Source organism: Rhipicephalus sanguineus, chromosome 1, assembly GCF_013339695.2.
Source record: "Rhipicephalus sanguineus isolate Rsan-2018 chromosome 1, BIME_Rsan_1.4, whole genome shotgun sequence".
Taxonomy (NCBI): Eukaryota; Metazoa; Arthropoda; class Arachnida; order Ixodida; family Ixodidae; genus Rhipicephalus; species Rhipicephalus sanguineus.
The window spans coordinates 161,263,058-161,289,377 of record NC_051176.1 but is presented as its reverse complement, the minus strand read 5'-3'; the positions used below and the strand labels follow the sequence as shown (position 1 = coordinate 161,289,377).

Here is a 26,320-nt window from a genome sequence, read left to right as displayed (position 1 = left end):
TTGCAACAGGATGTTTCATACTCACAAGAAAGATCACTCATACGGACCATTAGACAGACGGTGGCCAATATGTTTTTTGAATGACATGTATGCGTACAATTAAAAAGCATTTCTGAAGAAATACATTAGCGAATCACAAGTGAGTGGTTGATGTCAAAGGTCGTTTCATGCTCCCTAGACTATCACAGCCCCCCAAAAACAAATTTAATACGCATCGGACTATCACATGTTAATCCGCATCAGACTATCACATGTTAATACGCATCAGAATGATCGGGCCAATATGTTTTTGAATGGCATTTCAAATACATTACAAAATTCTAAAGGGACACATTAGAGCGTCAAATGACTGAAATGTCAGAAGTCATTAGACTTTCTTTTTGAACTCGTCTCACATTTTCATAAGGGAGAGTAGCCAGGTGGGCTCATTTAGGGCTGAATTTATTACTTTCTTTCGTCTCTCTACAATCTGAGCTGATAGAGGACAGTACAATGACAGCCACAAAGCATTCGGGCAGGTTTCAAAGTGGCGGACAGGACTACTTAACATCTCACTTAACAGAGATCATCGAGTCTAGTTTAGTAGTTTCGCAAACACGCACCACACGGGGTTAGAATTTAAGAAAAGTGTATTACTGCTCGCAAGAGATACCTGTGACTGACTGCCAGATCTTACAAACACCTTTATAGCTCAAGGACTTCTTCATGAGTACGTTGCAAGGTCCCTAAGCTTCGAAAAAAAAATACACGTAAAATGCACACTGAGCTCACTGTTTCACAATAGCAGTTCAGCTGTTAACTTATAGCCATAACGAACAGACTGAACTAAACTGGTACTGAAGACGACATGAAGGTGTTCGCGGACGTATAGCCTCGTTTTAAACCCCCTTGTTACAACGTTATCAGCTGTACTCGTCTTTCAATTCTGCAACAACATGGTGATCTAAGCGTTAGGCATTGTCTGCGTTTGACAACGGCATCCATTTCGCTGCAACCTGAATGCGCCGGAGCTATCGAGAGCGACGTTTCCGGCTGCGTTACAAGCACCAACAGCAGCAATGCGCATCCATTCGCGATGAGAATAAGAAAACAGGGGAACCGAAGCCGCCACGATATGACACACGGAGCTCAACGATCGAAAATATGCAAAAAGGACTACCACGTCACAAGGTCTCAACTTACCAAACGATCGAGTTAGACACTGTACACCCTGTGTAGCTAAATGTGCCCACAACAATGGCGCGGCCCTTTTTAACTTACGGCGTGCCACCGCCGCACGCCATAACAGAAATAGGACCGCGCTATTATTTAGCTTCATGACGCAAACGCTGGCTATTTTCGAGCTCGCTATTCCATTGCCACGTTCGTATTTCAAACGACCATGACAATACACACAACTGGCAGCAACTTATACGGGGCAGCATTTGGTGGCTGGGAAAACATCCGAATGACTTGCACACTTTGAATACCCATCTGTTTCAGATGCTGTTCGTTATCACGGTCGTGTACGTGATGTAATACGCGGTGGCGCTGTTGACAATAGCAACGACGGCCAATTGGGGTCACGGGCTTTCCCTCAGCATTTAAGAACTTACAGGGTCAACAAGTTTCCAATTTCCAGCAAGGTCTCTTCCGTTCCATGGACAGTACTGTCACCTATGCGCACGCACTGAAAGTTTCGTCACTGTTTCGTAAGCTTTCAATACGGCTGTATTCCTTCGAGGTTTTCGTACTCGTATGTTGCATCATTTTAGCATGACATAATTTCTTTGACGCGAGATACGGGCAGACAACTATGGCACGAAGTATATTAGCCGCCTTGCTGTAAGCCAGCCGCGCAAGCTGGAAGTTGGACAAAAAACTATAGTGCAAATCGCCTTTTTAAAGAACACGTGCCCTGGGCTCGTATTCAGTAAAGCTAATTGCGATTAGTAGTGAGGGAAACTTTCAGGCAATTCTGACGCTGGACGTATTATTAGCGAAAGCAGCCGGACAATGAGAAAGAGCACCTACGACAAAAAAGCTTCGTGAATTCGGCCCCAGAGGTCATATTCACACACACACACACACACACACACACACACACACACACACACACACACACACACACACACACACACACACACACACACACACACACACACACAACACACACACACACACGCACACGCGCGCGCGCACACACACACACACACACAATTCTTAAACTAGAATCAGTGACACAAACTTCCAGACAATCCTGATGCTGGCCATATAATTAGTAAAAGCAGCCGGCCAGTGGGAAGAGGCACTTGCGAAGAGAATGTTTTCTGAATTTGGCCTCACTTCTTGAGCGAACTTACGGAGAAAATAACATCTATTTAATCATTTCTAGTTATTTAGCCACAATGACTCTCTTTCAGTTACTATACACGAATTTATTGTCGTGATTCAGGCGGAGCAGTTTAAAGGGACACTAAAGGCAAATAACAATTTATGTCAGAATGAAAGCTCAATGTATGACAACTTCTAAAACGGCAATATGATCAGCAGTGCCCTACTTACCGAGAAATTAAGCTAAATGTATCACATGATGAGCGCCACGAGTGGGACATTTTCGAAGTGATCCCGATGACGTATGAGAGTCTGCCTACAATAAATCACTAGTAATCAAACTAGCAGCAATAAAAAAAGAACCTTCCATGCATCAAAAGACGTAATAAAATGCTGTTTATTCGTTTCCGTTCGATTCATGGAAAAAAGAACCTCTGTGGCGTTGCCATGGGGAACGGCGCGCATGGTTCAAAGGTTCCGTTTTCGCCGAACTGCGCTTCGCCCGGCGCCCTGCTTCGCTCACGCGGTCGCGTCTCAGTGGTAGTTTCGGGATCGCGTACTGCCGCGTGTGTTTTGCGCGCTCGTGAAAGTCGCTCTGACAGGAAGTTCGACAAAATGCCGCATTCAACGACGCCGGCACCACGAGCCCTCGCAGCATACCGCGTTCATCGGAGCTCAAGTCGCTGAATTGGAGCCCAGCGTCGCGAGCCAATGTCTCGTTGTCAAGTTCTCCGTCCACATCCATTGCGGCGATTGCGGCAAGCTTCGATGGCTTCAATGGCCGTTGTTGCTGCTGTGGGTGCCGCTACTTTCGCTCTGCTGCTACTAGTGTCGGCGGCCGCGCAGTAAAGGCGGGCAACGTTGGGCACGGCAGCAGTGACGTATGAAAGTCGAATTTGAGGCGGGTGATTTGAAGTGCGCTAACGCGATGCGGACCACTAAAACGTGATTTTATTTCAATATAAGCACTTCCTTGGCATAAAAGTAGCACTACGAGGTTTCTGGACCGCTATTTCAACAATCAACGCCGACTTAATATTTGCCTTTAGTGTCCCTTTAATACTTGGCCTGTTTTAATACGTTTACATTCCTTTAAAACAATGTTCGATTCTGAAGTATCACACTACTCTCTTTCGCATCAACCTATACGTGCATCTCGTACCCTGTTCTCTTGTTTCACTGCTCTCAAAGCGCACCAGGCGCGATATAGCGTAAAACTATTCCCGTCTGCCCGATGTCCAACTTATGTCACCGCCGACGCAAGCACGGCCGGGAATCCGCAACTTTTTCTAAAGAGCCCAATGAAATGCTCGTTTTCTTTACAGGACGTTTTTTTTTTCTTCCTTTTTTGAAAACAAACAACGTTGTCTGCTCTGACAACATTTGCTTATCTGTCGAGCTTACACCGAACCGATGAGTGCGTAGAAGTGTAGACGGTTTCAGTTGGACCGAGCTCGCGCACTGAAAGCGGAACACATCGGGGAGGATTCCCATCGGTGCACTTCCCCTTCATTTTCTTGCGGTGTTTCGCAACGATCGCGGCGGCTTGCAATGGGGCGTTCAAAGTGGCGCAGGTTCAGCGAAAAAGAGTTCGCAGAGCGATGCCGCATAGGCGCCGAAACGGCTCGACAGCGCTTATAATACCACGCAAAATATCTATCGTACACAAATCCATTCTCGCCGGCAGCAACGAGTAGCCAAAGCCAGAACGATCGGCGGAAAACTAGAGCTGTCATTCCGAGCGGAGAACTCTGCAGCGATCCCCAAAGTGTTCCAGTTTTGTTCGGTGTACTAATGCGCTGTTGTGTGTATACACGCATAGGCATCAACTACGTGACGGGGAGCAAAAAAAATAAGCCCCCCCCCCCCTTCTCCTTGGCAAATGAAAACTCGACGCCTATGTGTACACGTCATTTCGAAGTGCTGTGCACACGTTTTCAGGGTTTTATGACGTCACTTGACAGACAGGCGATAGTGGCGCGGCCGGAAAAAATATTGACCAATTAGAGAAGGGCTAACGGCGACAAAGGCGAATAATAGGAAATAATTTATTCTCTTTTCTTCGACCTAACTGTGCATAAGCAGTCAGCACATGTAATTTCGTGTCGTTTCTACGGTTTTCTTGTGACACCACGCGACAGACAAGCGCAGTTGGCATTACCCGTAATATATGAATCGCGGAGGGAAAGCGGCTAACTCGGAATAGAGAAGAACGGAAATGTCTTGCGTTATGCCGCTACAAAAAAAGTGAAAGCGGTCGTTTGTCATTTACAAGCGTCTCACCTGAATGGACGTCCATCGCGAAAAACGAAAATACCCGTTCCATTGCCCTCCGCTCCCACCTCCCCTTTCATTTTGTAGCCAGATTCCACCTAAACTTATGTTTCGCTTGGCTTAAAAAAAAGAAAGAAAATATTCGATGGTTTTCTGGAATATTAGTAGACGATCCTATTTAGAAATTTCACTATTCGAACGTTACTCTTATTGCTAATGGGATATCTGAACCGCAAAGCACTAAATATGCATCATTGCTTTTCATAATGTCCTCATCTCACCTTCGCTCGCACAAACGCGGCGCGAAGGAGAAATGGAAACAAGAGGATCGACTTTACGCGAGGGCTTGGCGACAGCGTTGCGGCAACGCGGAAGCCATTGTGCTTAACGCCGTTGTTGGAAAACAGCAAGGCCGAAGAGCGTTGACACTCGGGCGCGCAAGTGGCCGCACCTGTACACATCGCGTTACGGTATAGCTCTGCAGAACAGCTGAAGGTTTCGCCCAACTCTCTCCACCCATGCATGCAGCTGCGCGAGATGACCCTCCAGTCGTCACTGCATACGAGCCTCATCGGACATGCATGTATTCGCGCGCAGTAGTTCTAGTTAAAATGGGGGAAAAAAGAGAAAACAGAAATCCCTTTAAGTAGATGCATTAAGAGTATGAGAGGGAGAAAGAAAGAGACGTTTACGTAAAAAATATATTGAAAATCTGGGGTTTTACGTGCCAAAATCACTGTGCTTTCCACTTCGCAAGAAAAACAGTTCATGGGAAGCCAGCGAGACCCGCTCGCTGAGTGGAAAGTTCCAAGCATGTACACTGCGCTCAGACTTCGCCCCGACGCGGGGAGATGAGCTGCACGGATCGAGTGAACGCGTTCTTTTCCCATGCAAGTGCGGTATTGTTTGCCTTGAACGACGCGCGGATGCAGAACTTCCACACGAAGCGCGCAATTGGCTGCAATCCCCAACCGTTCGAGTGATAATAATTGTTTGGGTTTAACGCCCCAAAACCACGATTTGATTATGAGAGACGCCGTAGTGCAGGGCTCCGGAAATTTGGACCATCGGGTGTTCTTTATCGTGCACCTAAATCAAATTACACAGGCCTCAAGCATTTTCGCCTGCATCGAAAATGCGGACGCGCCGCGGCCGGGATTCGATTCCGCGACCCGCGGGTCAGCAGTCGAGCACCATAACCAATAGACCACCGTGGCAGGTGACCGTCCAGGGAAGCTGCCATGCATAGGATTACTACAGTGCAATGATTTTCTTTGGGTTGCCTAATACATTTTGTCGTGCAAAGGTAACAACCACGCTTTTGCGTCGTCGCAGCGCTGCCAGAAGAGCGGGGGGAGGCTGCATAAAGAATACAGAGGCGCTGTATATGGCAGCATCACGATACACTCGTCATGACACCCAAAGTTGCCTCGCCGGATGTGTACTATAGAGATGCCTGCGTGGCGATGCCGCCATGAAAGGCGCACTACACGTCAAACGAAACTCCAACTTCCGGGGAATCAATGCGGAGGCTATGTGATAGGCGGGCACATGACGTCGCCGGGATAGACGCCGTTGGCATAACACTGCGAGAACGTGGGTGCCTTATTTTTGCTGCAGACCTATTTGAGGAGGTGATCTATGGTGGAGCGGCCTCCACGAAGCAAATACGCTGCTAATGCATACGAGATGCTCTATACTCTTTCCGCATCTCAGATACCATATAGATCACACGGATCTCGGAGGAAAATGACATGAGAGAAGCAAAAGAAGTCTGGTTTACTGACCTGCACGACTGAAAGGAGAATTGAAAGAGGATAGGGGAGTCGCAGTGATAAGCCGTGCAAAAGGCACACCTTTTACGAATAGCATCATTCACAAATGCTTACTCCTTTGTCATCGGAATGACTGACCGGAAGTTCAGACTGAAGTTCGCGGGTGCAAAAACACTTTGCGCACCATTTGTGTGATTGTCCTCGTTTCAGTAAACAAAAGAAAGGCGCTCCGCGTTACGCTCAAAGCCTGACAACCATACCAGTACGTAAAACAGCATGCTTGGACCCTGGCCCTATTAATAAATTAATAAATAAAGTCTTTATTTTTCCCAAGCAAAACAGGGGGGGAAAGGACCACAGACAAAAAGCTACAAAACTGTAGCTTGAGTGCGCCTGAGGCCCAACATAATGCATTCATACGACATACATAGCTGAGATACCAAAACGCAGTCAACAAGCAAAATTTGACGGCCCCAAGTTGCTTTAAGTACATTACTGTGTTCTTTTAAATACACTACTGTGTTCTTTTAGCATCCTAAGCGTACAAAAAGCCTGTAACCGTTGTCAGGCACATTCCTCCTATTTACCTCTTATGATCTCATCTTCTATGCTCTTTGTTCTTCCTTCAATGCGTAGTAGTAGCCAACCTTTCACCGTTCACTCTCTCTCTCAGACGCAAACAAAATGAGGAGCTGAACACTATTTTTCGCAAGGGTGCCAAGGAAGACTCAGGCGTTCCCGTCAACGCCGGCCTGGATCACCTCACCGTAATACACAACACAATCGCGGAAACCTATGACCAGCACCGCTACAACTAAGAACAGAGCCTATCTCCCATTGAAGTGTTGGTCGCCATATCTTTTGCGCCATCATTAAAATTTCGCCCCCGCACAAAATACACAGAGATCAGTCTCAAAGCACACACCTCGCTATGACGTCAGAAGGAAACTCTGAACGACCAAGATTCCGTATCAATTACCACACCAAACACCGTCAAGGTATTCCCATACCCTCAGTCTCTCGATTTACAGATAGCGAATTGAAGACGTGACAAGGCAAGAAATAGCCACCACTAAGCATAAATAACAGGTTATCCTGTCCACTCCTGTCCGCCTCACGATCCCGACTAACGGTGAATTATGGGTGATAGCTAAAGCAGCAGGAAACACACTGCAGCGCACAGCTCAATGTATTTGCTACACGGACTCGGTACGCAGAGCAGTAAGTTCCGCAGCTGTCTAGTGCGAACAGAGTCCGTGTAGCAAATACATTGAGTAATTCACGATCAACCACAGAAGAAATGGAGCATGTTCACGCACTCCAAGGCAGCTCTATAGTGCTTGATATTCGCCTTACGCCGGGGACCTCACAAACAACTAGTGTCTGAAATTAGAGAGCTGTTCCAACACCTCTTCGTGCAAGGACATCACGCTTCGGTGGCTCCCAAGTCACTGCAGCATAATGGGCAACGCACATGCTGATGCAGCCGCTCGATCTCACACAAAGACAGTATTCAAGATTCAATCCCATTCTCAAGAACAGATGCTGCCATGAAAAATTCGCGAGCGTGCTCATGAAGACAGAAAATCCTTGTGGAGCACGCAAAGTTTACAGCGCACACGACTGCACCGACTGGACCCGTCTCGTCGACTTCGGCCTCCGTCCGGAGTCTCTCGACTCGAGACAACGGTGCTTTGCCGACTGTGGCTTGGTGTCGCTTTCACCAAATCTCTTGCCTTCCGAATCGGCATGGAAGATGTGCTGCTTGCAACCATTGCGGCAGCAAAGAAACTATAGACCAGGTTCTTTGTCGATGTCCTCGCTACAGCGCGCACACACTGCCGCTAGCGGCTGTGTTGGCCCGCCTTGACGACAGACCCCTGTCGGAGCAGTCAGTGCTAGAATGCCGACCCGAACTGTCGTCGCACCGGAAATCAATTAAGGCCTCACTGAACTTTTTGCGTAGGAGTGGCCTATCGAACAGGCTATAGTACTCCCGCTTTACACCTTCCTTTTGTTTATTCGTTTCTTTTTTTTTTTTCGCCCGCCTGCTCTTCTCTTCGCTTTCCATCTTTCGTCCCCTTTCCCACTGCCCTTAGTGTAGGGTAGCAAACCGGATGCTGCAAGTCTGGTTGACCTCCCTGCCTTTCTCTCATTTTATTATCTCTCTCTCCCTGCACGGACTCGGAACATTCTGTGCACGACTGTGCGCGACGGGAATCCAAACTCACTGTTCAACACATTGAATCCAACATCGAGATAGCAGAGAACTCGCCTTGACTCTTGGGAGTTGCATTTTTTAAGGATTCTGATGGCCGTTAGCGGCGACAGCGAGGGCCCGGCTTCGTGCGATTTAGTGACGAAGAATAATCTTTTTTCTTTCTCTCTCTCTGTCTGTATGTGTGTATGCTTTTCATATGTGAAATAATTACACACAATCTTTACACGTGGTGCTGTGAGCGGCGCAAAATGTTATGGTTTTCGCATGCCAAGTACCTTCGAAGTAAGTTCGTTTTGGAATGCGGTGTAGCTGTGTGAGACTTCCAGCGATAAAAAAAGTGTTTTTAACAGCGAAGCTATATAGCAAATCGTTCCTTGTTCACCCCGTATCAAAAAAACTATTATCATCATAAACGGGTATGCGCCACAGAAATTGGGTAAATCCCAGTACACACAACTTCCACTAAAAAGGAAGAAGGCAACAGTTAGCCAAACAAATGGTTGCGAAGCGACGGCGAGTCGAAGACCCCCCAATACGTACAAGGAGAGAATACTAGGGAACGGGAAAGGCAACGGCGGCTGCGAGAAGACCCCGAAGCGATGGAAGACCTACGCCAACGACGAGTCCGTAGATCTGAGAGGTGCGAACGCTTGGTTTCAGCGCAAGGTTCTGTCTCTGGAGTTTGGACATCCGTGTCGTGTCTGTGACTCTCTGTGGTTTAGCTCGAACCTCTATGCGCTGAGAATCAACGTAGAAACAACCTAGCATCACCTAGCTAAAGCCTAGCTACGACCTAGAAGCAACCTAGAAACAACCTACATTATCTAGCTAAGACCTATAGAAACAACCTAGAAGCAACCAGATTACTCTTCAGAATCGCCCAGTTTCGCTGTTTCAAGCCTTGTGCGGATTATAGGAGAAGCTTCGCCTAAGTTTTCCCTTTGCTACGTCCCTACGAAAGTGGGTTAGGTATTCGTACATTTTTCTTTCTGAGGATCAAATAGTATAGTAGTAAGCATAACGGCGTGGTCATTACAATAATGACATAGTTGTCACCTCTGACGCATACCGTCTAGTTTCCCTGCATTTCTTGCCGTCGGACCTCGTGAAAGCCGCCAGGTTCATACATTCGGCTTCGAGCGATAGCGCTATTCCTCCCGGTGTAAACCCAGAAAACGCCTTTGTGCATGCGTTTGACCTTCAAGCTCAGCCAAGGTCAACGCCGGCGAAAGACTTTTAGCGAACACTACGGCGGCGCGTTCGAGAAAACGAACAGCAGCTCAAGGCGTGTCTTTTGTGCCGCCGCCGCTAGAGGCGCTGGCTGCATACAAGTTCACTGCGGGATCGCGTCGAGCAACGTCTGTGTGTTGTCTTGTAGTGCAACATGTTGGATCTCTTGTCGTGGCGTGTAGTCGAAGCGTGCAGACTTCTCGTCGCGCTTGCCAATACATGCAATAAATTTAAATCTCTACAAATCAATGATCTTGTCCTTTCCAAAAGCAAACAAAACCGAGCTATCGCTCGACAAACTTGGTTTAACCGCTTTCAATTACGGCGAAATTTTCTCGAGGAATCTCGCATACGGTGATCCCCGCAGCGTACAGAGTTGTCGCGACAAGGTCCGTGCTTTGGCAGCGCGACCGCGGCGAAGCGCGAGCCACGCAAAGCCGGGTCTCGTGCCAAAAATGCTCGCGCGCGAGAGGTCGCCATCGCCTCGAGGCGAAACGCGTTCTATTTTTTCATGCCAAGTAAACACGAGAGTACAGCAGCTCGCGTAGCGGACATGTTGTCGTTCCGCGAGACCAACAACCTCGAGAGTTGCGTGGCATGCGGAAAGTCGCATAACCAAGCAGCCTTGTGCTCTGTGGCTGCTCGTGTGTCGTCAGTTGAGGAGGAACGACAGCGAATAACGGCGAAAGTTGATCAGGCTTGTTAGTGACGTATGAAGCTACGTGTAAAATTGAACGCGTCCTCAGATTTTGCCGAAACTACGCAGGCAACGAAGTGTGTACCGTAAAATCTCGAGAGATAGCCCACTTAAAATCGAGGGAAAATATGAGGTTGGTTAACTTTTGGTGCGCAGTAAAAAAAAAAAAAAAAGTTGAAAATGCAGAGCAGCCAAAGAAAGAACACGCGTTTAATAGCACTGAATTCATTCTTCGTCATAACCATGGAACTGACACAAGTGATTTCAGTGTGCGGATTGTTCATGTTTAGGTACCGTTCAGTATTATTCTTTTTTTTTTTCGCTGCATAACTTCGTGATATGGACTAGCCGAGGAAATATGGTCCTCAACATCTCCACAGCAAAACAGTTAGAACAGAACAGAACAGAACAGACACTCGCTCTCGATATCAAACAAAATGTCGACAACCTCCTCACACACGGTGTTCGACGTCGTTGGCAAGAAGGGGGGGACCGCCGAATCCACAAGACCGCCAGGCGGCGTCGGTCTCGTGAATTGTACGAGCGGTGTCAGGACGAACGGTGCCGGAGAATATCCCGGTTCGGGCCCCAATTTCGCCGCACCTACAGATATTGGCTGGAGTCGTTTTAATTCCCGAGCTCGGTCGGTTATCAGCCGTATGTTTTCTATCGGTGTTTTTCAAAAACCGGAAAATCGCGACGATACCTGGGGTGGGTTATCATTCGGGGGCTGGGCATATCCTGAGATTTCGCGGTACGTATAACTGGTCGCGGGTACCCTCACTCACAATAGGAAAGAGGCCGTTCCTGCACTGTCTGTACGCTTCTTGAGAAGCACCGCAGGGATTTGACACTTGCTGTATTAATGTTAGGATGTACGCCAACAAAGCCATCAAATAGGTGAGACGTCGAGAGCCACGAGATGCTTGCTGCAACCGTGGTTCTTCAATAGTAAAAAAAAAAAAAAAAAACTCACTGCCCTTTATAAATGAATGCCAATGTCATTGCTCCGTCCATCACGTATAAGGAGACCGCAAAAACCTACAAGGACTGAGCCAACAGTAACATGCTTGAGATGCGTGACGAAGCCCCCCCCCCCCCCTCAACCATAAAAAAAAGAAAAAAAAGAAAGAAGCTTTTGTACAAACGCTTACAACGTGACAAGGGTGTGGCGCGTTATCTGCATCGTGAGCGCAACTAGTCAGCGTATAAATTGCTATGAGCAATTTTTCGCCGACTGACCGCGACCACGACGGGACAATGTGGTGCATATACTCACACGTCGTTCTTAGGCACCTTCTTGGTCGGCGTGTACTGGAGAAGCACGTCCACGGGTTCTGCCGAGATGGCGAGACGCTTTAATCGCGCACTTCCCGTGGGCAGCGCATACTGCTCGCGGCGACCAGCCGACAACTGGAGGTTGTGCGTCAGTTGCACCGTGAGGGGCTTCAACACGTCGTGAAACCTGCCTAACTGAAGTTCAAGCTCGCGATTGACGCCTTCTTGGAGCTTCAGGCGAGACCTGAGGTCGGCAATCACTCGATCCTTCTCCGTCAGCTCGGCTCGATACTGCTCCAGCGCTGCGCGCATTTCCACGACGGTCAGGGCGTCCACCAAGCTATTTTTCTCACAGGAGGTGCTCTCCATGGTGCACAACGTTCGAGATGGCGCTTGGCACTGCAAGATAACGACTGATAGCCACAGTGCGGACCACAGTTCAGAGGCAACGCTTCACAAACACTAAACCAAATAAATCGTCCGCCAAACACGCTATCAGCCTCTATCGGTACTTGGGCAGTTTTAGCAGATGCGGTTCGTGCTGCGGCTTGAGAACACGAAATGGAGCAGCAGTGGTATACAGCAGATACGAATTGGCTTTCCTCCCTAGTAAAACGAGCAATAGATGCTGATTTTCAGAACACAAATCGCTTCCAATATTCTCGGCAATCGGCACTTCCAAACGATGCTTGCTGCGGCTCGACGCGTCGCGGCAGCGATTTCCAGGAAAGCCAAACACGTGTTTGCGCTTAGTCAGAACGTTTGTCTCTCCACTTCTTTCTTTCAGAATATTCGCGACAATGTGACGTTGAGAAACATGCGCACAAAACACGGTAAACAGAGTTAACGGAGACACAAGCCAAAGAGCTAACAGTCAAGAGTACAAATATACGAACACACGAACACAAACGAAGGCTGTCACATCGGTGGTACGGCGTACAGTTTTAGAAAGCTCTTGACCATACTGTCGCGTTCCAGCATCCCAGCTTTGCCATACGAAATCGTCACGCCTCGAAAGGACAAAATCACTATTCTCGCTTCTTCGGAGAGACCACTTGCTGCTGTAAAAATGGCGCTTCAAGCGACAAACGCCAGTGTACGCACAGGACGGCAGACGTTCCGGCGCTCGAAGTTCACGAACGAGACGATCCGGTCGAGCGGGGCCTATCGACTGGCGTGAAAATCACTCTCGCCGGGGAAAGCACCGGCCCGCAGTCTAACGCCAGTCGAAGGCTTGTCTCCGTTGGGAGCTATGCACGCCGCCGCGTGGTGTCGGTCGCTTCATCCCCTTCTCCGCCAGCGTTCAAGGCCGAATGGCCCGCGGCGGCCAACGGGCTCATGCGGACGGTTACTCAGAGCGGGTGCAACGACGCGCAGTCGCTGTCGAAAAAAAGGAGTAACGCTGGTCCCAGTTAACACCAGCTCGAACTCCTTAGAGGCCTCTTAAATTCTTATGAGGCACCTGAACACAGTGGCTTTGCGCCCCCAAAATAAGTTATGTCTCAGAACGAACCTATGCATTCGGAAAACTCGAGCCCGGAGCAGCACAAAATAACGGGCCAATCAAGGAGCCTTTCCAGCCAGAATTACCCGTTTGACTGATTTAATAATGCGAAGGCATTATGTGCCACATGAAGCGGGAAATCCGGCGAGCATCCGGCGTTAATATCCGACGGTGACATAACCCATGTGACCAAGTGATGACGTCCAATTTCAATGTCAATGAGAACCGACTTGCCCCCCCCCCCCCCTAAAAAAATAAAAAAAATTGCCCTGTTCGAAAATTGATACTCGCGTTCAAAGCCAACCTGGAGTACTCCCAAAATTGACATGGCCCAACCCGAGAATTCGGTTAGTCCGCACCCAAAAAGCTGATTTTGCCCAATTCGAAAAGATTTGACCCATGTTAAAGAACCGAGCAGGCCCACTCCAAAATTTGACTCGGCCCAACTCCAGCACGATCACGTCATGTGACAATCACGTGACCAAGAGCCTTAAGTTGCAAGGTCACATGGTCAAGTGATGACGTTATGTGACAATGTCCCGTGACATGGACGTATACACAGTAGACGCGCCATGACACGCTGTGCCCAGACACCCTGCGGCCTCGCTTGCCACGCCAGTCTGCTCCGTGTATCTCTGTAACTTTATTTATTTATTTACTTATTTATTTATTCATTTATCTATTTATTTATTTATTTACTGAGAACTTTGCAGGTAACTGACTGGCTGATGGAGTTTAACGTTCAAGCTAAACGCGATAAGCGGAAGATCGAGGATTAATTTTCTCCACATCGATGAGCGCCAATATTCGTTTTTAGCGCTGTTCGAGTCCTTTCAAAACATGCATCAGCCAGCCCAGCTCAGCAAGCTATCTTTCTCCTTTTTTTTTCAGTTATGTTTTATTCTTCATTTGTGTTTGTTCGTTCTGCATTCCACCTCTACAGCAAATGCGCCTCCCGAGGTTTGAACTTGAGACCAGGCGTTGTTCGGCAGCCATAGTCACCAGCCACCGCAGTGAGTATTCCCGATAACAAATAGATAAACAAAAGTATGCGCCCAATCGCGCGGCCCCTTATGCTGACACAAATAGCCCGGCGACTGCTAGAACTTTTCGCAGCAACAGCGCTGACCAGTGCGCTTCGCCGCGGGGAAGAGCGCTTGAGTTCGCGCAGCAGCTGCCACGCGAGCAACGTTTTGAATTTGATCACCCGAGACGTTGCCGCGACATGGTCGCCTACACGACGGCTGTGTGGCCTTCCCCGCGCGCCAAGGACTTCAGCGCCGCGGAGGTGTACACGCCCGAAACTTTCGGACGCCCACCAGGTATGTACAACCGTTATGATTTCGTACCTCGCGCCGGGACGAACGGGTAAACTCTTTCGGTGGCTCCAAATGAACAGTCAGCGAAGGCGTAGGATGGCTGGACGCCGTGCTATCACGCCACGCGATTTAACTTGCCCTAGTCATATATGTATACCTCTGAGCTGCAAAAAACGGGCAATAGGCAACCTTGCACAACGCGCGCGCAGGAAAAATGGCGGCACAGGAAGGAAGTGGAGAGGGGATGGCCACGTGAAAAATGAAAGTTTCACGGCTGCCGCGCGGCCGTTTCAAGCGTCTCGTCACGGTTGCTTCGTGACGTAACACTTTTTCCCCTTCCTGTCTCGGTCATGAAAAGTAGACGCGCCCTCTTGAGTGAACCCGCATTCGAAGGCTCGGCATGCGCATCGGGCTGTTGCACAAGTTCGTAGCGCAACAGCTTCAAACAAAAGTTGCATGCGTCATAGCAAATTGTCTCAAGGAGGCAATAATACAAAGAAAATCTCTTGTGTAGATGCATTCCGCCTCGTACTTAAAAAAGGCTACAGCGCTAGAATTGTCCGCAAAAACGTAAACTTGAGGCAATTTCGACGCTGCGTGGAGGTATTATTAGCGAAGGACAACTGACCAATGGCAGATACCACTCATACGAATGAAAAGCTTTCTGAATTTGGTGTCTAGATTTCTCTGCTTTATAATAATTTCGAATGGTCATAAACTTATTATAGCTAGGATAAAATTGCCCGGCACGTCAAAACAGCGTTAGCAGTTATCCGTGCTGCTAGACCTCCCGCAAGCACAAGCAAGCAACCACGGTGGTTAGGCTAACATGGAAAGCAATGTCTCGCGTCTCCACAGGCCCGTGCCGCGGCGTATACGCCCTTCCTCAGTTTCCCCAGCCGAGGACGCTATCCGTTTACATCGAAGTGGTCGAGCACCTATAAATAATCCTCCGGTGTGACAGGAATGCGCCAGCTCCACGCTTACCTTTTCTGAGGTTTGTTATTACTATTGAAATTAAAATAAAAGAGAGAGGTGTAGTCCTCCTGTAAGTGCGACGGCTACTCCTTTACACACAATAGTTGCAATAATATATACTATATCATGTCGCGGTTCACTGAGTGCAGAGGATTTAGTGCTAGAAGTACAAGAAGTACTCCGTCGTACTCGAGCAGCAGATCTGAGACCAAAAGCCCGCAAGAACGACTTCTTCTCTAGATCGTGCACGCGTTCTCGGTCGAGCAGGTCGGTCGTTGTCTTCATCGTCGCCATTTGCCATTTACGGAACAAGTATACAGTTCGGTCATCGCTTCGAAAACCTTTAGTGCATGCAGTCCAAAACACGAACACGGACAGGTCGCACCACAATGAGTCCCCACATATTTACACACTGAGCGTACAGAATTGCTAACACACTCACGGAAGCCGCGATACAGTCTAAGATTAACAGATGTGAAAGATCTACGTATGAAATAATGCGCGCCGAGAGATACGTCATAAAAAGACGAAAGGCGATGTTCTGAACGCGAATAACCAAGCACGACGATAACGCCACCTATGCTCAATGGCAGTAATTACTGAACCGTCGCAACTCGCATAGAGAAACACGTCATAAGAAAAGTTGGAGCTGGAATACGTAAGGATAGTATATGCTGTCAAGTGGCGGATACCGGTTGCAAATGCTGGCCGCGTGTTCCTCCATTCCGCTTCTAAATCCATAAAAAAAAAAAAAAAAAACTAACGTACAAGCAGACCCCACACATGCTACAACTTCACTATGTGAATACTACAACTTGACTAAGGAAAAAACGCTATAAGGACGATTAAAGCTATGAAAAATAGAAGAATAAGCCTGCTAAGGAAAAAAGAACTTCAACGAGTAGCGGAATATGGAAGCAGCAGCAGTACTGCCACGTTTTCATCTTTAATACCTGTCTTTTAAAGAAAGCAATGACTTGGTACGCAACGAAACGACGCAAAGGCGCCCAACTGCGTTCAACTCAACGGGGTTCAATTATTTGTCATCTTTTGCACAGCATAACGAACATAGAGAGAGACAGCAAACGAAAGGGGAAAACATGGAAGTCAGACAGGGTAAGCAACCGTTCGGTATACCTGACCTGCGGTAGCGGGGTAGCCATCCTCCCACCGCCATCGTCCGCAGGAAGATAAACGGAGAAATCAACGCCGGAAATCTCAGCACAAAAGATGGCCAAGAACACATGTGAGGCGCTCTTCAATGGCAATGTTAATGCACGCTCCCTCTCACTCATTGCTGTATGCACACAGAACAAGAGGCTCAGGCAATATGCGCTGTCCCCGACAGTCTTCCAGCAGGATTTTGTCACTGCACCCACGCCGCCTCGTCGCGAAGCCAGTGATTCGTGTCCGGACAGGCCGGCAGTGTCGTCCCCGAGCAGGCGGCACTCATTAGTTTGGAAATAAAAAGAGGCCACCATATCTGTGACGCACGTGCCCGCAAACGTACTGCGCCTGCTCGGTGCGGCCGGGCAATTACGCGACGCGTCCGAAGAACACAACGCGGCACCTTGTGCACGACACGGGGCGTGCACAGGCGACACAAGGCGGGATGAAATTATGCGAGGAAAGAAGAGCGCGGGCGACGAGAAGGACGCCTGTGGAGGACAATTAAAGAAAGTTATCTCATTTTTGACGCCGCTATAAGCATCTCTGGACGCAGCAAATGCGGCGCAAGGAAAACAGGAAGCAGTATGAAAAGACGTCACGACAAAGACGTCAGAGCTTTTGCGACTGAAAATTAGGTGAAAAATGAAAATGACGTAGTTTTAGCAGTAAAGCTTTCCATTCACGCTTTTTCTCTAGCTTGACAGCGACGCTCTCTTTTCATATGCTGAAACTGTATCGCGCACGCCGAAAAACGTTGCGAGAAAGACATCTTGAACCATCAGGAGATGCCTAGAAGCCTGAGAGGTCAAGCCAAGAAAAGGAAAGGTCAGGTACGCCGCGCGGTTTTTGTTTAACGAGCTTACAAGAGAAGGCATTGCTTTAGGCACTGACTACGGAAACAAAACGATCGCTAGCGCATTTCTCGCTCCAGCAGTGTGCGTCACAATACGGAAAGACGAAGAACTTGCACAACGGCAAGGACGAAGAGGTGCTTTTGTTCAACTTTTACGTTTCGTGAGTTTATGACCCACTTTACTCATATCACATTCTTAGCCTGACTCTGCAGGCATGACACAAAGGGATGACGGCGATGAAGTGCTTTCTCGTCGAGAGATAGACAGACGGATTGACGCAATCATGTTGCTTCACCAGTGGCCTTTCGTGCGCTGTAATGTGGCAAGAAACGCCGCTTCATATAAATTCATCTCTCTTCTGTGACTGCTGTACTCACAGGGGAGAAGCTGCTGCCCACAAAGAAAAGAAAATGCCCGTGCCATAATGGAATACAAAATATCGCTATAACGTAGCCGTGCGAATGACAACGTAGACCGTAGCCTACTATATATAGTCGACGTAGAGAGCTTATCAATGTACAGGCAAGAGACAATACCAACTATACACTGTGTCAGTCATGTATTGTGTAGTATTGCGTAGGCACTGCGTAGTGGCGTCAGTGTATAGAATCAGGAATGAATGGAAATGACTGACGGAGCTAGGTGGCAGCGATGGGGAAGGCCACACTATATGCGAACTATATATTTTGTCACACACACACACACACACACACACACACACACACACACACACACACACACACACACACACACACACACACACACACACACACACACACACACACACGCACACACGCACACACACACACACACGCACACGCACACGCACACGCACACACACACACACAGCAAATGAAAGAAACGAAGTGTCACTACAGACGTCGAAAGAATGATTCATTCGTTTTCGTTTCATAAGCCCAACAAACCTTGGTGGATTCACAAAGTCGTATACTATAAGAAAAAAAAAAGAGTATGTGCGACTCCTTTCTGGGAGTCCTGACTTGCCACGCATATGACTTTCTTTAAAGAGACACGTCAACTCTTTTTGGATAACACTGTACTCTCTCTCTTCTCCGAAAGGAGTCAAATGACTTCTTTTTTTCCCCTTAGAGCTTACAGAAAATGTCGCTTTACGAGACGCACGCACGGCTGCAGAGTACATCGCCGACTCATCAACTCGCCCCGTCTCTTATTTATTGCACTTCTTTTACTTATTCTCAGAGAAGGAAGAACTCAGTATATTTCTGTGAGAATGCTTTCCGTACTCCTGTGACTAGTTCTTGGCTTGGGAGTTCAACTTAATACGTCACCCTCCGCCACTATAGTGTCTTGCAGTTTTATCGTGTCACTGTTCACACCATACGACACGTTTTAAACTAGGTTTAAATCACTCTGTCTAAACAACGCATCTGCAGCTGTCTGGATAAGGCTTGTTTTGTCCACCTGTCGAAATATTATTGCTGTCATGGTCAACCCCTTCCCTTAATGTTTCGCGCGTTGTGATCAAAGGCGTTCTGGCCCTTGCGCGTGCGTGTATACACCTGAAGGAATTTCGTGCAGAAATGAAATTCAGTCGCACGTTGAGCGCCTTTCTTGCCAGTACCTGTGTTCTCTTCATCGGCGTACTTATTCATCGGCAATTCTCCGCTCTTCATCATTGAAATATCGCACCAACTAGCCCGACGGTCCACGCTAGCAATTCACGCATTTTCTGTCGGCCATCTATAGCCATACCTGCGATATATCACGGTCTGTCGAGACGCGCTATATATATAACGCCAGAGTCGTATACATGGTAAATGCGACGCTGTCGTTTCATCAAGGGGATCCGACGTACAGCCTTCGCTGCGGACACCCAGAGCACCGTGAGCGTGACCCGTGCTGTCAGCCGCTCATGGTGCATTCTCAGTCACCGTAACCAGACCTCCGAATGAGCGGTCTAGTGACGTCCGTCAGCGACAACGGGCTTCCTCCTCCGTTCCCTGCAACGCATTCGACTGCGTCGATTTGAAAGAACTATGAAATTAACTTGGCTGGGGATCGCGCGTGAAGCCTTGCATTCCGCGCCGGTTGAGCTGTCGCTAAGCTTCGTAACGTATACAGTTCGCACGGTATTTAATTTCGGTGCATCGAAGCATGCGATCGCGCTCTCGTCGTTCTACCGCACCCGGAGCCGAACTTGATGATGCTGTAGCTTCTCCCTTTCTATCTCCCTTTCTAGTTTCGCTAGCTTGATCTACCCCAAAATTGGTATTGCGCGACGTGACTGTGTGACGAACATAAATAACACGAGTCAACATGAAAATCATGACACGCATGTCATGTACAGCAGACTTACGTGCTGCGCTCATGGTGCGTTGGCGGCCGTTCGCTAGCTTGATATACACAAAAATTGGTATTGCGCGACGTGACTGTGTCACGAACATAAATAACAAGACTTAACAAGAAAATCATGATAAGCATGTCATGTACAGCATGACTTACGTGCCACGCTCATGGTGCGCTGGCGACCGTTTCGCTAGCTTTGTCTACCCCGGAATTGGTATTGCGTGACGTGACTGTGTGACGAACATAAATACCACGACTTAACATGAAAATCATGACAAGCATGTCATGTACAGCATGACTTACGTGCCGCGCTCATGGTACGCTGGCGGCCGTTTCGCTAGCTTGATCACACCAAAATTGGTATCTTGCGACGTGACTGTGTGACGAACATAAACAACACTAGCTAATATGAAAATCATGACACGCATGTCATGTACAGCATGATTTACGTGCCACGATCATAGTGCGCTGGCGGCCGTTTCGCTAGCTTGATCTACCCCGAAATTGGTATTGCTCGACGTGACTGTGTGACGAACATAAATAACACGAGTCAACATGAAAATCATGACACGCATGTCATTTAAAGCATGACTTACGTGCCACGCTCATGGTGCGCTGGCGGCCGTTTCGCTAGCTTGATATACACCAAAATTTGTATTTTGCGACGTGACTGTGTGACGAACATAAATAACACTAGTTAATATTAAAATCATGACACGCATGTCATGTACAGCATGACTTAAGTGCCACGATCATAGTGCGCTGGCGGCCGTTTCGCTAGCTTGGTCTACCCCGAAATTGGTATTGCGCGACGTGACTGTGTGACGAACATAAATAACACTAGTCAACATGAAAATCATGACACCCATGTCATGTACAGCATGACTTACGTGCCACGCTCATGGTGCGCTGGCGGCCGTTTCGCTAGCTTGGTCTTCCCCGAAATTGGTATTGAGCGACGTTACTGTGTAACGAACATAAATAACATGAGTGGACAGACAAGACGATGTATGCAGCTCTTTGCTGGCTGCTTCGCATTACATCGATTCCCACAATGCGTGGGATCTGGCGGCTTTTTAGGCTTGGTTTCGATTTCCTTTAGCGTTGAGGATTATAGTGTCGCAACATATTGCCGCGGCAGGTGTACGTTTGTACCCGCGAAAAAGCAGTAGCTTTGAATCGTCCACAAAATCCTGGGTGCAACACCGACGCCAGAGTATCGCCACTCGGTTCCGCTATTATTTGGCTCTTTCTTTCGCCGATATCTTTTTCATTTAATGAAGTCTCTCGCTGTCACCCTCAGCTTTCAAAAATGCGCAAAAAGCAAAGGAAATGTCTGAATATTACTAAACCATGTTTTACCTTTTAACTAAGCTACATGTCTGCTTGGGCACTGAAAACTCCAGATTAATGCTGAGCACGTGGGGTTGCTTTATGTGCATTTAAATATGAGTGCACGAGCTTTTTTTTTTCTTTTTTTTTTGCACCAGACTCCACTGAAATGTGGCTGACGCCATGACGGCAATCGCACACGCGACTTCGTGAGCAGCGCAACACCATATAATCGCTGAGCCACTGCTGTGAGGAAAACGCCGTGAATTAAGCCAGTATATATACACCGCGTCTGTTGAACAACGTAAATGAGCCACGCTCCTTATTTACCAAATTTATCTGCCAGCCAGCTCAAAGGTGTCGCGCTGCTGAGTTCGATGTCAAGGATGCGATGCCGACTGTGGCGAGTGCATTCGTATTGGGGGCGGAATGCGAAAACGCTCGTGTATACACGATCGTTTACAACCTATAGCCGGTGCATAAGTTATCACAATCTTTTGTATTCTGATTCGTTAAGAAATGCCTTTGATTTACGTTTGGGACAAGAACAGGTAACTTAAAAGCGAGTGTATGCGGGCCAGTTGCTACGTATCCATAGTTAAAAACAGCTCGAAGTAGACACGGACAAGAATGCACACAGGACTAGCGCTGTCCTGTGTGCAGCGCTAGTACTGTGTGCATTCTTGTCCGTGTCTACTTCGCACTGTCTTTAACTAATAATAGATAACTTTCGTAATTGGATTCTGCGACGCAGTTGGTCCAACTAATGGCAGCCTAGTCATTTCTACAATAAAGTTGTTTCCATTCCATTCCAATAAAGTTGTTTCCATTAGTCATTTCTGCAACTGGTGATACGTGCTCGCGCTACGACCACTGGAAAATGTAAACTCTGGTTTCGTGATATAAACACGCATAAACGTCAAGGCCCAGCGTGTACAGCTAGAACTCTGTCTTCACTTGGACCACATGACAAGCGAGTGTGCAGTGAAGAAGAGTGCACTCGTGAAGTATGAGGAGGTTCTATCGGCATTACTAAGATAAGGTCATTGAACTCTTTAAACGCGAGGATCAAAACTCAAGTCGCGTCGGCTAAATATCGACAAGAGCCAAACTGTACGCTCGTTCGTTGATATCGAGTGTCGGCGTTCAAAAACGAACAAGGCAAGGAACGTCAACAACAGGGACGTGCCTGCACACTGCGTCGCCCAAGTGCTCATTACGTGGCAGGTACACATCGACGCACGAAAAAAAATACAGAACAACGCATTACGTGAGACACCACGAAATTGGCGCACTCAAGGTGCCCAGAGAGACGGTGTTTACAAGCCGAGGCCCGCACCGTTCATCTAACTCATACAATGGCTCGTATCACGTCGCGTCTTAGCGGCCTTCTTGTGGAGGTGTTCCTTCCTACACGTGAGGTGAGTGGCCCTCAACGAATGTACTTACCACGTGAGTTCGTCGGCCGCGCACGGGTTCAGCCACAACAACAAAGAGCCGTATAGGTCGCCGACGGGTATAGAGACACGCGGTCATTGCATGCTGCGACAAAACAGAAACGCCTTTCGCGGGAAGCGCGCAGGTGTTCCCTTTCAGCGCCGCTACTCTTTCCCGCGTGCGCTCACTATCGCCGAGTTGCCGCTACCTGGCCCCAACAGTTAAACCCATGCGATAGGCGCCTGCTCAGCTACTGGGGCCGAACTGACTAAATATTTTATTCGTAAGTGTTTCTCTCCATTGGCGAGACGGCTTCGCTAATAATATACATCCAGCATCAGTGTTGGCTGAAATTTTCTCTCACGAACAAATATAGCGTAAGAAGTTTTTGTAAATACGGGCCCTGTTTCAAAAGAGACACTTAAGACCAGGGACATCGCATCGGAGCAGGCATGCCCATTCATTTCTCCGTGGTACTCGAAGTGCAAAGGGTTTTATCTGTGTTTAGAGCTTCCACAGTGTGTGCACCGCATATAGCTTACGTGGAAAGAGAGGTTACAGGCGTCGGTCAGTAAGGACCACCGAAGGGACAAAACATACAAGTGCGCTGTCCTCTTGCCCATGAGGGCCTTGCTATAGGCAAGAAGGGAGCCGACGGATGGATACACGTTATAGATTTCAAAACAGGAGAAAGTGCCTCAGATCAGGCTGGCCGACGTTTCGATAGGGGACCTATCTTTGTCAAAGGCGCCTTGTCATCCCTGGCGTGTTAGTTTTATGGGACACGCCGCCGCTGGACATGACGTCATCACTAACCCCATAAAACTAACACGCCAGGGATGACAAGGCGCCTTTGACAAAGATAGGTCCCCTATCGAAACGTCGGCCAGCCTGATCTGAGGCACTTTCTCCTGTTTTGAAATCTATTACTTCGGTACTGTTATACGATGCAGTGTCCGTTCGCAGCATCGGTTTAACTTTCCGTGCGTATCCCCTCTTAAAAAAAAGACACGGAATCAGAAGTCAGTATACAAGCCAGATAGCGGCCAACCGCAGTCGCATATGCTTACCATTACTGTTGACCAAGCGGCGCGGCGGTTATTCTGGCCAACAAAGACGCAGGAAACCGCCCTTTTTCGAGAAACGAACGTGCATGCGCCTCATCCTCTTGCTTAAAGCGCAGCAACAGCTGCTAGGGCGACGCAACAACAGCGGCGGTATACTGTCCCAGATGTCTTATTGTCATCATGGGGCATCGTATAGCAGCGCTCGTGTCACTGACATGTATAGTTGAGAAGGGCTGACTCCGTCGACTTTATAAGGTTATATGACTCATGGCCGAGTATACATTCATTCTCGACCGCTATCGCCATATAGATACACGCCGAGTCCAACGACAATAGCGGCGCACATACGAGAGCATGGAGTCATCGCCCTATGGACTACAGAGGAATCACCAAAGCGGGAGTAAGTGACCGATGACACATAATAACGCAACGCTCTATCTGTGGGCGATGCATCCTGCTCGGGTGAAATGAAGACGGTATGCAAGCGAGAGCGAGGAGGGGGGGAGCCGGTAATGGAAACTCCCAATCTCGACACACCGACTTGACCAGGTTATTCCTGTCACGGATGGGCGTTATACTTCTCGAAAGCGGTGACTCATTAGGAAATCGTTTATATATATATATATATATATATATATATATATATATATATATATATATATATATATATATATATATATATATATATATATATATATAAGGGAAGAGAAGAGACACAACTAAGCGGTTGTCTTAATTTTATTTGCCAACGGTTTCGACCGGAGGACCGGTCTTCGTCAGGGCTTATGAGCAAATACAGCGCTATACGAACATCCAAAATCGTCGTGGGCACTCTTAGTTGAAGGAAGGAAAGAGAGGAAATAATAAAACGGTCAAGTTGTCAGCGGTGACGTATAGTGTTTCAAACAGTTCCTCTCCGCTCATTCGCTAGAGCAAGCAAAGAAGAGAATGGGGAAACGGGAAACAAGCGCCGTTTCGGCGGAGTAGAGCAGATGCCGTAGAATGGGAGGAGGAAGGAAAAAAAAAAAAAAAAAATTGAGATGGCAGAAGCGCAACAAAACGCAGAGCGCGGCTTCCGCGGCGCGCCTTTGAAGGTCGTCGGGAGCATTGTTGCTTTGCTTGCGTGGCAGCAATTACTTGCTGCGAGGGGTGCATCCGTGGCAGAGTAAGCCCGATCCCGCGCCTTTTGCGGTCACTTAAAGAGGGAGGAAAAAAAAAAAAAAAAAAGAAGGGGGGGGGGGGCGGTGTTCTTTTGACGCTTACCCGTTGCGTGTGTGTGGGGGCACAGATTGTGCATGCGCACGAGGCCCCTTGTGAACTACACGTTAATCCTCGTGTCTGTGTCGAAGTGGCGGCGTGAGTACAAGAATCCTGCCCTGTTAGCGCGGCTCTCCGAGGCGCCTGTGGTTGAAAAATGTAGTGCGGGTCAGCCTATCCCATTTAAAAAATGAATTAATAAGTTAAGCAAGCTGGTTAAAATATAGAAAGAAAGGAAGAAAATGAGAATAAAAACGAATAAAACGTTGAAAAATATAATAATAAAAAGGCAAAGGTAAGATGTGGGAAAGGTATACATTGAATACTGAAAAGTCGGAAAAAAATAAAACATACAAAAGCACATGTCAACAAAATTGCACAAAAGTACAGAATATGCAAAGGTTTCCGGTTGGTCCGCTCCCCCAGATACTTGTTCGATACCATTTTAGCATACATGACGAGTTACAACTGTCAGGATTCCTTTTCCCGTCTACTCGGCCTGCTCCACCGTTTGCCACCGACACTGCCGAGGCTGGTGATTCACGTGGGAACTGTGGACATTGCAGACAATGGTTGCGCGCAGGCGCTGGCGGACTTCAAAGAACTCGTTGAGAGAATCCACCAGGAGCGACCACACCTGGAAGTTTGCGTTAGCCTGCCGCTACCGAGAGCCCCGAACCGCCGACGCCGAGGAGCGAACAAGAAGTTCGTACACTGGTTTAACAGAGAGGCCTCCCGTTTCGTAGCCCAAGTGCGCCGCCTCTGCCATCGGAAGGAACTGGGTCGCGGTGTCTTCTATCTCGACCACGCCTTCCACGAGATGCCGCCTTGGAGGGTCCTTGCCGCTGACGGCCTTCACCCCAGCTTCGAAGGCGTGGCGATGCTGGCGCTCCACTACCGAGGCCTGCTCACCACGAGGACCAGCCGCTGGCACCCGCTGGTTTCACAGCCGGCCAGGAACGGTGCCCTGGCCGGTGCCGGCTCTCCGGTGCCTGGCGAAAACATGGCACCCGCGGACTCTTCCTCATCGCGCACTCCCGTGCCACCGGTCCCGAGGCCCGTCATTGCCCCAACATCGCCGACGACGACGTACAACCTCCGGAGCTATTCTGAAGCCGCCCGACGACCAGCGCAGCCGAAAGTAAACTGACTGCCGAATAGTTCAGGTATGGTCCGTTCCCCCAAACTGCGCTCCCGCTCATTTCAGAAAATTAGGAAGTTAATTGAAAAACGGGTGAAGTACGATCTCCACTATTCGACGCTGACTGCATATTTAAATTCTAATT

The 26,320-nt window shown here is 48.4% G+C and overlaps 2 protein-coding genes across 4 annotated transcripts in view; both read right to left on the bottom strand.

The window, feature by feature from the left end:
- Positions 1-26,320, bottom strand: part of LOC119401386 (protein transport protein Sec24A) — a 651,765-nt gene that overhangs the window by 418,178 nt on the left and 207,267 nt on the right. The gene's annotated exons all lie outside the window — the stretch shown is intronic.
- Positions 1-26,320, bottom strand: part of LOC119401322 (cGMP-dependent protein kinase 1) — a 175,433-nt gene that overhangs the window by 55,112 nt on the left and 94,001 nt on the right. Inside the window, exon 1 of one of the 3 annotated variants that reach the window (XM_037668044.2) lies at positions 11,790-12,172. The exons of the other annotated variants lie outside the window; for them this stretch is intronic. Coding sequence (XP_037523972.1) covers positions 11,790-12,157 — 368 coding nt within the window. The 5' untranslated portion in view covers positions 12,158-12,172. Of the gene's footprint in view, positions 1-11,789; positions 12,173-26,320 lie in introns of those variants that run through there. 3 annotated transcript variants of the gene reach the window in all.